We start from the raw sequence: 13,509 nt of genomic DNA, 5'->3' as shown, positions 1-13,509 counted from the left end.
GGTTCTACTTGAGGCTGTGCTGACTCTGTGCCCTGTTAATAGTGAGGCTGAGCAGAAGTACAGATTTAGGAGTAACGTGCTGAAAGAGCGTGTAGGTTATTCTTTCATGAGCAGGGTTGTTTATTTACAGTTACCCCTCACAAGAGCTTTAAACCTGGTTCTTCAGGGTTTGTAAAGAGCTGCTCTTTCTCTTGGACCAAACCAGAGTGTGGAAAGTGGAGATGTCTGCATGCTCGCTTGCAAAGGTTACATGGATTAAGACACTGGGTGTTGTGGCCAGCAGATCTCTTTTAAGAAAGCATTTTCTACATCTCTTTGCTGGTGAGATTTTGTTCTCTCATCTCAGCATATGACAAAGTAGCAGATCTAACAGTCTCCAGCATCTTCTGATGCTACTCTCCTGGTTGCTTTATTCTACTTCTGTGTTAACAGCGTTGTTCTTCCCTTGGGCCTCTGCTTTGGATATATAGCCCTTAAAAACATCTGAAGTTGTAACGTTCAAACCTCTTGGAGTCAGCAGGTGATCAAAGTCCCAGAAAAAATGTAGAAAAATGAGATATCTGTATTTATCTGAAAAACACAGGTATTAATTGCAAATTAGTCTTGTCTTTTCTGTTAGTATGTGCCTTTAACAGTCACAGTAGAATAACACTTCATATGAGGACCAGCGTTAGATGAGATTTATGTACTAATGCTTCAAGTCCATCCTAATCATAGCATCATGGAATATCCCGAATGTTGGGGAACCCCATGAGGATCATTGAGCTCAACTGACTCCACGTAAGGTCAAGCCAAGAGTCAAACCATACAGTTGTGCATTTAAGATCTCAGAGGTTAAGGACCGGAGATTTCCAGGCTTGCTTCTGTGCTCTCCTGGATTTCCTCTGCTCAGCCTCGTGCTGAACATTTTGCAGCCTCTACATGCAGGGTGCAGTGCAAACACCACAGCCCTTGTAGTCTGATTGCTGTTGCTTCCACTGTGCAGAGTCAGATGCAGTTTGTGGTTGTTTCTTACGGTGTCTGTTTCTCCGTGCTTCTCTGTGTTTGTGGGAATCTTGTTCAGATCTGTATTTTATGTTCCTTGAAGTATAAAGTTTCCTTCCTGTGTGGTTTAATTCATCATCTGAAACAAGCGAAGGCTGACAGGTCTACCTTAAATTGTCCACTCTAAATATAGCTGCTAAGGACAGAATGGTCAGGAAGGGCTAAATTAATATTATGTCAAAAAGGCCTTGGGACGAGGAAAGGAAAAAAGCCAATTTGGAACAGAGGATCTGCTTTCAACTCTTTCAGAATTGGAAGGAACTGCTTTTCGGAAGAAGTTTGAAAGGAGCGTGTATTTTAGGGAGCTACACAATAGGACGTTTCATTATCGTCTGTGATCTAACCAAGAGCCACTTGGGATAACTGGCTGAAGGCTTGTGACACACTGATCAGTTCTGAGCCTGCAGAACATTTCTTCTTACTGAGCTTCTATGGGTGTTTGAAAGCAGTCTACCTATAATCTGTTGTGCGTTTTGTTTCCATGAAATGAAAACTACTTGGGAATGCTGCCCAAGTGTTTTTTACTTGCTTTATGCAATGTTGAGTGGCAAAGGAAGTGACGCCAAGTTTGTTCTACTATTTCACTGGAGAGATTCTTTTGTGTGTGATGAATGTAGCCCGAAGGCACAGAGATGTGGAATTCAATTTGTTATTTTTACAGTAATATTTTGGAGCTAATATTAAGATTACATTCATACAATACAAAATGTATGGAATTAGATGGAGAAGATGTGTCATCTGGATTTTGCAACTTTTGTTTCTTGAGAATTTTGCTTGCCATTCTCACAGAAATCTGGGATATAAAAGAAGAACTTTAGGGCACTATTTCAGGAAGCAAGTATGTGTTTACCTTTTTCTCCCTTTCTGCTCTACTAGTTACTTCTTCAGCAGACAGTACTATTTTCTATGGCTTGGCCAAACCATATACCAAAGATAGGACAATTAGAAGAAAATAATAATTGAGACTAAAAACCAATTGTGACATTGCACTGCAGAACTTGTGGGCTCGTTTTAGGCCTCGTGTTTGTGTATCTCGGTTCCCCATTCCCAGATGTGCAGTGACTCATCCTGCTGAACAATGGGAACAGCATCTCTTACCCCTTAACTTGGTCCCACTTGGCAGAGCTGTTACTCAGAGGATATGTGTTGCAAAGGGAGGAGAGATTAGCAATGGGAGAATGAATCATCTGAGCTCCTGTGGTAACTCTTGTGCAGAGAGCAAGAAGTTAAGGAAGGCTCGTGGTCTGTACTGTGCTCTTGTGTGCTAAAAAGGAGCATCTGAATTACGTGGAACTTATAACTTGGAGGACATTCTTGCTTCCCCCACAGGCAGCATTTTATAGATAGAAGGCAGCATTTTGATTTTGGGAATAGAAAACCTGCTTTGTCCTATTCTTAAACTATTTGTGTTTGCTTTATATCTAGGCACTTGTTAAGTAGGTTTATGGAATTCCCAAAGCATGCAGGTGTTCTCTGCATAAATAAGAAATTATTGATGCAATTCAAAGTTGCATTGAAGTACGGCTTGATATGAAGCTCAATAACTTTATCTTGTAGATCTGCTTAATACTGCATTCTGTTTCATCTGGAAGACAAGGAAAAAATTAAAGCTAAATGAATATTCAGTTATAATACAATTGCTGCAGATAAAAACATGAATGCAAAGCAGTCCTAACACATGGGGTTTCCTTATTTTTCCCGTTTAAATAAGCTCCATGTTATCCTTCAAGTCTGTTGCTCTGTGCTTGGTGAACCAGAATGTGCCCCTCCACCCCTCTCTTCAAAAGCAAGCAGCATTTCTATGTATCAGACTAAAATGTACAGCAAGGTTACACTATAAGCCTTTGGAGCTGGAACTGAGTCCATGCTGCTGCATTCTCACGTTATAGCTTTAATCAGGGAATGATCTTCAAAAGTAGGGAGTTCTCAGCATCTGTGTGTGTGTTTTGTTTTCTCCTCCTTCAGGTTTGTGTGCTTTAATGTTTTGAGCTATTCTTAGCTCTGAACCCTCCAGAGCTGGAGGGGGTTTTTGTTGTTTTGACTGATAACAGATATTTTGACTGAAGTAATGTGTCTCTGAATTCTGTGCTAGCAGAACAGGCATCTTCAGAGCCGTCAGTCCACTCATATGGTACCTGTTCCAACAATCTGACTTGGGCTATCCTAATATTTTGCAATTACTGCTCAAAAATTTCCAGAATTAATTATTTGGCATAATTACACCACACTGAAGGGCTTTACAGGAAACCAGGGAAGTCCAGTTTCCTTAAATCCTTGAAGACGTGAACGTAATTCTCTCAATAACTGGATGATTTTCTGACCTTATTACAGAAGTGCAGAATGTTAAACTGAAGCAGGAGAAGCAGGGAGGGACGAGCCCTAGGTCAGGTAAAAGCCATCAATCAGGTGAACTTGCTCATGTATCGCAGCAGTGTACGTGCATACAGCTGTTTCCTGTTTGCAGCGTGGGAGGGTATAGGAACAGGGCAAGGACTCAGAGCAGCTGCACAGACAAAAGGAACAAGTTGCATTGCAGACAGTTTGCCATCTTGTACATTTAAAAGCGTTGTATATAGGACAGAACACAATAGAGAAGGTGGGGTTATTTTGTTCTGTGGGCTTTTTGTTGTTGTTTTTTTTTTCCCCTTGGTGACCTTTTCCTTTTGGGCTCTCCCCTCTCCTAAGTAAGGCTAATAACACAGGAAGACCTTTTTTCTTATTCATCTGGTCTGTGATAGCTCTTCTGATCCCAAATAGTGCCAAAAAATACAGGAAATTACTTTCACCTTATGAAAATTCATGCTTGTAAGGAAGCTCTTAGAGCAATTGTTCTTTAGAAACTTCCCCCCACCCCTGAAAATGATCTTTTTTTTTTATGCTAGTGGTACTCTGTAAGTCTTCTGTGATAAATGGAAGCTAAATATTCATTCTGTCTCATATGAACAGAGAACTCCAGTTTTAATTGTTAAGAAATAGTAAGTTACAGCTCCTTTTTTGTCTGTTCCTGATGCTGAAAGTATGAACTTATGTAGTACACTCAATCCTCTCATCTCCATTCTGATTCTTCAGAATAAACTGTTGTGTTGGCATCTATTGCAAGCTGTTCTGGAGCGGAATAATTTTATTCCACTGTCTCAGGCCTATGGTATGGGGAGGAATGTTACGTTTAAGGTTTTATATTTCTGTTGGAATCTGTGAGATAATATTTTGAGAACATTCTCCTAAATTAGTAACTTGGTAAGGGCAGCTACTGTCAGTTCAGCCCGTGCAAAGTGCACTCAATTTGAGTGTAATATACGGGCAAACAGTCTGAAAAAATAGATAAATTTTAAGATATTGCTCATATTATTCTCAGTGTAACTGCAGAGAGGGATTTTGTACAGATTCATTCTTAAAACCCTTAAGCCTAAAAGTGTGGAAGAGAAATTCTTTCAGAATGCTCCTTTTCTTTTTTGACAAGCAAGTCTGGGTTAAGCTGTTACAAACAGTGGGTGACCTTTGTATTTCACTTTTCTAAAGATGTGCCAACCACTCTAGGATGTGCTTTTGTTCACTGTTGCAAATTTTAAGCAAAATATGATACTTTTTAATGAAGGTGTTCATCTTCACTCCCACCTAGTGTCAGTTAACTGCATTCATTGTACAAGGGATAAAAAGCCTAATTCTTTACTCCTAAGCAAAGAACTGCCTTCAATAACGCTTCCTTTTCATTATAAAAATTTACCTGAAACATTTCTTTCAATTTTCTACTCAGCTTTAATTTTTCTATGAGTAACAAAGCAAGAAAAATGCCACTTTACCTACATACATCAGTAGCACATTATAGCAGCTCCACTTAAATCAGCAGTTTATGTGAACTAAACCATGTGCCATTTCTATTGCTGCAGCTCCTTAAGCACAACAAGGCATAGTCCAGACTTCCATTTGTGATTTCCCATCTCTCTCCTTCTTCACAGGGTGAATCAGTGAAATATTTCCTGGATAACCTGGATCGGATCGGTCAGCTGGTAAGAATTCACTTTCTGAACAGAAAGCTTGGATGTGCTACAGTTTATGTCTTAACAATAAAAAGTTTCATTAAAAACTTCAGCAAGGCTCTTTAGAAATAGTGAACTCTTGCCTTGTGGAAATGAAGTTTAATATTCAATTAATGTTTTCTGATGGGTAAATATTTTTTTATGGAAGCTGCGTTTATGCAAATAATTTCTTTTGTCCTCCTCTGTAGTCTCTGGAGCTCATTTTCTTCTTGGTGCTCTGATGGCTGGTGCTACTGAAAGCAACTAAATTAAACCCTACCAAATAAAGCAAAAAAAATCAGCAGTGAGAGCATCTGGCAGGAGGCTTGGAGGAAAACGAAGGAAGGTGATTGTTCCTAAGCAGTAGAAGTGCTAAGCTTGTGAAGAACAAGCTGCTCTGCATTGGTGGCCTGGGCCGCATCCTACAGTAGGGTGTGTTGCTGTAATCGTTGGTTGCGGACTGTGAATAGTATTTCCAGGAAAGCTTGCGAGATACCCTCAGATAGTAACCAACAATGGAAAGTACAACTTAAAAGTCCATTCAGTGACATTTTGGATGTCTGCCTTACAGAGCAGAGCCCAAATGGTAAAAACACTGTGAGTAAGGATTTCATAAAGGTAAAATAGTCTTCAGCTTGAAAATACAGTGCAAGAAGGATATAAACAGGACTTCTAGACCATTATTTCTGATTTCATAGGTCCTTCTGATAGCTGTTTACCAATATGTTGAGGTAAACACTCAGCAGTCCAGTATTTCTAGTTGGATATTCATTCTTCACCTTATAATTAAAAATTAGAAGGGGATCTTGTTGATTTCTCTCATTCCGTACTTTGATGTTAACCAGCATTTTTGAAGGATTTTCTTGACGCTTCTTTCATTTCTTTTACAGAATTATTTCCCCAGCAAGCAAGATATTTTGTTGGCTAGAAAAGCTACCAAGGGAATAGTAGAGCATGATTTCATCATTAAAAAAATACCTTTCAAGATGGTGGATGTAGGCGGACAGCGATCTCAGCGTCAAAAGTGGTTCCAGTGCTTTGATGGAATAACTTCAATTTTGTTCATGGTCTCCTCCAGTGAATACGACCAGGTTCTCATGGAAGACAGACGCACAAACAGACTCGTGGAGTCAATGAATATCTTTGAGACAATAGTCAATAACAAGCTTTTCTTTAATGTTTCTATTATCCTGTTCCTCAACAAGATGGATCTTCTTGTAGAAAAGGTAAAGACTGTCAGCATTAAGAAGTATTTCTCGGACTTCAAGGGTGATCCTCACAGGCTAGATGATGTTCAACATTATCTGGTGCAGTGCTTTGACAGAAAGAGGAGAAACCGCAGTAAGCCGCTCTTCCATCACTTCACCACTGCCATAGACACTGAAAACATCCGTTTTGTGTTTCATGCTGTGAAGGACACCATCCTTCAAGAGAATCTGAAGGATATTATGTTGCAGTGAAGGAGAGAAGTCCATGTCCTGTTAAAATTTGCTGGAGGGTTAGATCAGAATTTTTATCCTTTCTTTATGGCCCTTGCATGTGGTGTAGGACCCATGCTACTTACTTGGCTCAGGAATGCTGTAAACTAGCCAGTCAAAACAGAGGAGCTATAGGCCGAAGGAGTCAAATGTTGATGTTAGCTACTGAATCATTTGGACTAGAAACACTACTGAAACATGGCTGTTGTAGGTTCTGTACCTAGTTTGGAATGCTGAATAACACAACCACCTTCTGCCTTCTTAGAAAACAAACAAAAAAAAAATCTCTGACAAACCATGTATGGAAGACACTTTGTTTTAAATGGAAATACTTATTTTTCAGAGACACTAGTCATACAGTCTGCCTTTTTTTGTAGTTTGGAGGTGCTGAAGTGATCAAACTAACCTAAATGTAATGAGATTGGTAGCTGTATTGGAGAATGTTAATGGAACTTCCATTCTTAACACTAGGAGTGTAACCAGGTCTGGTGTGCAGTTTAGTTTTGCCGCAGAACTGGAATCTACTAATTAAGGTGGATGCACAGCTCTTGTCTGAAGGTTTTGCATGAGTCTCCTGAAGCTTAAGTTTAAAACTGTTCAAGGAAACCCATGTGGGAGTAAATTGGATGGAAAGTTAAGGCCTTGCCTAAGAAGGGCTTATTTTGCACTACGTGTAAAAGGTATTATTGCATCGTGGGGAATCTGATTTCCTTGGTGGAGCAGCCTGTGCTAGAGCACCTGACCCTGTACGCGCACAGCGGGTGCTTGAGTGAGATGTACTTCATGGAAATCCAGCACTGTCCTCACACCTGCAGTCTGGCAGTCATTGTGAAGGTTCAGGATCATGTGGCAGGGCTTCATCTACATTTGAAAGTTTGAAAGCTGATTAAACTCTTATGCAAAGGTTTTGGTAGTACAGCAACTGATTATATGCCGTCAGCTGACTGTATAGGAAGACCGAACACCCTAGAGATCCCAGTTTTACAGCTGCACTGATATGTTTGGACAGCAAGACTTTGCTGTCGAATTAGCCCTTAATCTGTGTCTTAATGGGATCTTTAGCCAGTAGTAACACACGTGTAATTCTGAGTACAGTCAAGGTTGGAGTTGCCCATTTTGGGCAATGGTTTGTGTATATTCAAGAGGCTATGGAAAATGTTGATATGAACTGTTAATTTCTTAGCTCTCAGTCTGTGTAACTATCAGGTGCCTTTTCTGTGTACAGACATATCAGATCTTTTCTATTACCGTGGGGTATGTGAACAACCTTACGACCTGCCTTTTTATCTGAGCACTGTAGTGCTGTTCTTTAGGTAACTTTCAAACATAGTTTACTGTGCAATTTTTTTGTCATAGCTTTTATCTGAGAATAAAACCTGAAGGGCTGTTTGTACCCATACAAAGGCAGTGGATTCCCTGGAGTTCTTTTCCCCACTGAGACTGCAATGGCATGTCAAAACAAGCAACGTTTCACTTCAGCTGGTGATCCCATGGGAAATGCGGTCTAAAACACATGAAAGGACAACAGAACAGGATTTTAATTTGGATCAAATCTGGAATCTTTCTTCCCCTCTGAAGCCTGCAGATGTTCATATCAGTGTGTTTGTGTGGTTTCCTACTGTAGCAATCTCTGGGTTTTTCTTTGTGCAGCTTCAGAGTGGAAGAGACATGGCTGTGTCGGTGTTACATAACGTGGGACTGAGGTAAGAAGCAGTGAAAAGTTGCAGGCAGGAAAATCCAAATTAAATCTCAGCAAACTTAAGCAGGAATTAGCTTTCTTGTAACAAGTCTTATTTTTGCCAGGACCAAGTCTGTCTCATATATGTTTATCCATTTGTAGCCTTGAGGGGGAAAAACGTCACATGACAAATATACAGATGAAATAAACTCTTAAGGTTATTGCATTTGAAAAGGTAAACATTGCAACCCAGGGCAGTGCAAGTAAGTTTACTCATTGTCTGAGGTTCATTTCTCTAAGCCAGTCCATTTGTTAGCTGAAAAGTGAGATTGTTCCAATGCTTCCAGGCTTTTCTTGGAGTTTTTGATAGTAGCTTCCACTTCACTCAAGGCACTGGAAAGGAGGAGGCAGTTGTGGGCTGACCAGCTTCTAGTTTGACTTGATTTTATTTCCTAGTTTGCTGTGACTTTACTCTTTCACTGCATTTTCTAATGGACTAATATTGTGCTTGTTTGCAAACTAGTTAAGCCTTTCAACTATATTTTCCTCAATAATTACCTCAGCTTAAAGTCTTAATCTACTGTAGCTTTACCTGGGAGGTGTAGCATGGAATTTTCTGTTCTGTTTTTCCTCTTCATGTTCATTTATGGCTTTAAAACTCTAAGCAGAGCTAATAACACAACATATATTTTAATTAATTTGATCTGCACCTGGAAAGGAAACAGCTTGAGTTATCTCATAATGAGCTCTCAATCTTGCCAGTGTTTCGTTGGGGTTGTTTTTTCTTTTTGAGTGATGTAGCAGTTTTGCACAACAAGTCCGAGATTTTGAGACACAGATTGTTCACCTCGTGCCCATCGTTGCCTTTCCTCTGACTGCTGATAAAATGAGCCTAAGGATGACGCTCTGGGCTGCAGAAGAAGATGAGTCATTTGGCTCTGTAGGCTGTTTTCTGTGTAACTTTGATAGCATTGGTTCACACCGGGATCCCCAAGGTCAGGAAGCTGCTGATGCAGAAGTGAAGCAATTCTCAAACCTGCTGAGGATTTGGACTGTGATTGAAAAGGGTTGTTTTTCAGGTGGCAGGTAAATGTCTTTCTCTGCTGAACTCCACTTCTTGCACAACTGAGGTATTTTGTTTGTTGGTGTTTGTTTTTTTTTTTTCCCAAACAAAGTTGTAGTATAGATAAGCCAAAAAAAAAAAAATCACATTATGGTATTTCAGTTAGTTATTAATGCAGAACTTGGGTGACTTAGGTTGTACAAGCATCTCAGGACAGGCTTAATGAGTTGCTTGGTCCTTTTGCAAGATAGCAAAAATGAAGTGAACGCTGCAGGTAAACACAGCTGGAGGGAACATCTCTTCTGTTGTTAACTTTATGAGGTTATTGTTCATTTGCTAGTCAGGAAATAGGTCACAGGCAGGACTGTAATCAGATGGGGACTTTGAACAACAACTTACAGGGGGGAAAAAAAAAACAGTATTTTGCTGTTGCTTCTCTGATACTGCAGGTCTGTGACCAGTGGTGGGATGATGCAAATGGATCTTCTCTTGCAACAACAAAGAGAGGAAGCACTTGCTTATGCATGCAGGAGAAACCTCTATAATCTTGCAGTTTTAGGTAGAAAAATGTACAAAATGGGAGTCTTTCAAACACTGCTTTGTATTTGATTTTGAGCTAATGTAGTGCTTCAGTCAGTATAATTCCTTCAATTGTAGTGCTGTCACTTTCTGAACAGTTCTTAGATGGCAATACCAGACAGCATAGTAAATTGAAATTAAAAAGGAGGAGTAGGAATGACATATTTGATAGGCAGTTATCACTTCAAAGCAGTTAAATATTTCCTAATCTTGGTTCTGAAGCTGAAATCACTGGCCACAACTTCACGCTACAACTCAAAGATCTTTCAGTTTTATATGAAGAATCTATCTTGTTCTGTTCAATGCAGCAGCGCGGAATATTTGATGTGTTAATAGTTGAGAACTGGATGTGTTGCTGAGTCAGACCCAGAGCTAATCACGGTACAAGCATAAAGGAGTTCCTAAGGGTGTTCACTTGTATATGACTTCTGAGCTGACTGAAGCCAGAACCTCAGCCAAGCAGAGTGGAGGAATGTGAGCCAATTCAGAATGAAGCAAAGACACACCTGTAGTGAATTGGTGTGGGAAGAGCTCATCTGTATGTGGCACCACAGGCTCGAATGTAATCCCACCAGGGTAGCTGGAATAGGCTCAGTTATGGAAAACTGTCCATTTGAAATGCTCCCCGTCCCAAGGTGTTCAGTACTGCTGATAGTGCCACCTGTGAAGAGTTACCCAATTAAAGAAATTAAAGGAATAGTCAAGTGGCAGACGGCTCTTCTACACAGAATGTCGTTTTAGCAAGCACACCCTTTGCCTTCTTTAGACAGGTTTCTGGATATTAATTTCATGTTTTGCAGCCTTTTCTCTGTTTGTACCTTCTCTCTTTTCCTGAAAAACCTGCTTTGCTGTACTGAACTATGGGAATTTTGTAAGAGATCCCTCTGTTTTCAAGTAGTGAGTTTGAACACCCGACTTAGCTTTGCATGTGCTATCAAACACTTTCGGGGTTGATAGACAGCTTGATCCATACCAGCTTGAGACAAAAATAAGACACACAGCTTGAAATGTAAGCCAAACACCGACTTCCCATCATTAGACCTATAGTGGCTCCTACAGGTTCAGTAGAAGCCTCTTTTCTAGGTAATTTTTCTAGTATAATGGCTCACAGTGTAGTCAGGGGGTTTTAATACAGCACTGCCAACTCTTTACCTCAGTACACTCTCCGTTAATTCTGTAACACAGGAAGCAGTGAGTAGGGTGTTTCAGCAGCATCCTTAAAACATTATCTGTGCCTACTTTACTAAATGATGCACATGGGGCATCAGTTCTGGGACAGAAATCTCAGGCTGGTGTTGTCTGGGCCACACTTGGGCTGAGTTAGTCCCAACTCTGTGCATTACTAGGTGAGCACTGTCTAGCCTACTGAGGAAGTAATTGGCAAATCCTTGTGCTTTTTACTATGACTTATTTTGTAATTAGCTGGAGTGATCTCTGCTTTGTGCTGTGAAACGGACACTTCTTTGCTTTGACACTAATTTATTTACATGGATGGAAATGAGTAAACCCAAGCTGAAATTGCTGTCCTCCTAACCAGGTGATGCTCTTTGCTTGTCTTGGTTCTTTACATTTTAGTCTTTCTAAATGCATTTGGAAAGCAGTGTTGAAGTGTCTGTGTTGACGCTTGTCTTCTTGTTGGGTGGGGAGCGTGTTGGTACTAGATTGTCAGTGCTAGTGCTTCTGTGTCTGGCTTGCCAAACTGAATGACAGCCTAGCTCTTGGCTTATGTCCGAAGGTCATATCGTGCATCTGACATGAAAATGATCGTGGTCAGAGAGAAAAAGAGCAGCACTGGCTTCCAAGGTAGGCAGTGGGGTAAAAAGCCAAAGTACGTTGGAAGGAAGCAGGAGGGGGGAGCTATTTCCTACACAGATCCCAAAAGTTGATGGTGCTCGAAGACTGAGTGTACTGAAAAGAAATGCCATCTGCATCGACCTTAAAAGCTTTGAGTGACTCCAGAGAGCTATTGGCTGTGAATTAAGGGCAGCAGGCTGGCGAGGCTGGCCCTGCTGCTGCTGCAAACCCCTCTGTTGTAAATCTCTTTGTTCCAAACTGGGTACTAAAACTCAAATCATGATAAAACACGATCTGCAGATCTCCAGGCAGAAAGTGCATCTCACTCTTTTCTAACAGCTTCTTAACCTTTCTTCAAGATACTGGAGCAGGAGAAGAATTTCAGGGCAGTGGCTGGATATGATCCTGTTTCCATTGTTGGAGTAAAATCTACAGTTGATGGAAAGCCAAATTTTTGTATGAGGAGGACCTGAGGAAGGAAGGGATTCTTAGGAGGGAAGGAACAGATTTTTGAGCAGTACGGCTTCTCTGCTCGTGCTCCTTGGCAGCCTTTGGTGCAGGTGGGCAGACAGAGCAGCTGGGGGAAGCCAGCAGGGAGGAGGAGGGGGATGTGGAAGAAGAATCTTTTTGGTAGTTCACAAGATTTGGAAATGCTCAATGGATTGAGGATGGAAAACGTGTTCAAACTCCTGCTCACACTGAAGCCATTAACAGGATTTAGGATTCTGGGTGTTTTTCTGGTGTACAGGTTGTGTTATCCGGGATTTGATGTGAGCTTGAATTGATGATAAATGTTGAGCGGTATTTTTGGAGATGCTACTTAACAGAAATGCTGGTATTTATTGCTCTTGTGATGAGTTGTCTTGTTCATGGAACCAATATGTATGAAAGCAAACTGACAAGCACCAAGTTATCTTGTGACACAATCACATAGCTAGGAAGCCAATTAACATTACCTTTAATTCTGCCATTTACTTGCTCTCTGGTGCCTATGCATTGTAACACACATACTATGCAATATCATTCTTTTTCTAAACCAGTTCACTACATTGGGCAGGAAAGGGCCTGAGTTTAGCCTTAATTTTCTAACAATTCACAGGAAAGTACTTTAGAAACAGTGACAAAAAGAGGTTTAAAAAGTAAACCACGTGAAATAAAAGCACAGTTCCAGACTGCTCACGTAAGTGTCTTTCTAGCACCAAAACAGCATCCACAATAGAGACGGCTACTGGCTGTCATAGTTTCAACTTATGAAAACTGTGTACTAGATAAAATTATATTGTGATGTGTAAAAAGTGTATTTTATAGCTTTTGGTGAGTTAGTTTACTGTTTTGTATATATGAATTTTATAAATCTATTAAAACTTGACTTGTTATACTGTTCTTTATGGGTTTTATCTTTCAAGAGAGTCTGGAGTGACTGTTGCTGTGAAAGGAGTTCTGCAAGAAAGCTGCTTTATATATATATAACATATATATATATATATATGTATATATATTAACATATAACAAATACAGCATGGAGTGCATGAGACAACAGCTGTCATGCAATAAAACCTTCTTCTGTGATCTGTGTACATCTCCCACCTCTCCAGTTCTGCTCTGAATTGTTATTCCTGAACGTGTTTGGGAATTGAAGGCTGGTGAAACTTTAACCTTATAAAACTTCCAAGTCTTTCATTTGTAACGTTTTCAGTGCATGGTTTAGGCATTAGAACTGATGGGAAGTGGAAACAGAGAGGCAGCTTGAATTTGTGCTCATGTATTTTAAGTTCAGAAGCTTGAAATCCCTCTGTTAGGGATTCCACCTCTGCTGTGCAGTGCCTGATAATAGCTGCAGGACTATACTTGCTGCTT

At 40.3% G+C, this 13,509-nt stretch overlaps 1 protein-coding gene across 2 annotated transcripts in view; it reads left to right on the top strand.

Annotated features, from left to right (window-relative positions):
• Positions 1-13,035, top strand: part of GNA12 (G protein subunit alpha 12) — a 38,865-nt gene extending 25,830 nt beyond the window's left edge. For both annotated transcript variants that reach the window (XM_015876840.2, XM_015876839.2), the window contains 2 exons: positions 5,001-5,051; positions 5,951-13,035. In XM_015876840.2, the coding sequence (XP_015732326.1) occupies positions 5,001-5,051; positions 5,951-6,520 (621 nt within the window). In that variant the 3' untranslated portion in view covers positions 6,521-13,035. The remainder of the gene's footprint in view (positions 1-5,000; positions 5,052-5,950) is intronic.
• Positions 13,036-13,509: the final 474 nt, after the last annotated feature.

The sequence above is a fragment of the Coturnix japonica genome, chromosome 14 (assembly GCF_001577835.2).
Source record: "Coturnix japonica isolate 7356 chromosome 14, Coturnix japonica 2.1, whole genome shotgun sequence".
Classification (NCBI taxonomy): Eukaryota; Metazoa; Chordata; class Aves; order Galliformes; family Phasianidae; genus Coturnix; species Coturnix japonica.
The sequence above is the reverse complement of the archived record's forward strand: the minus strand, read 5'-3'. Positions and strand labels throughout refer to the sequence as shown.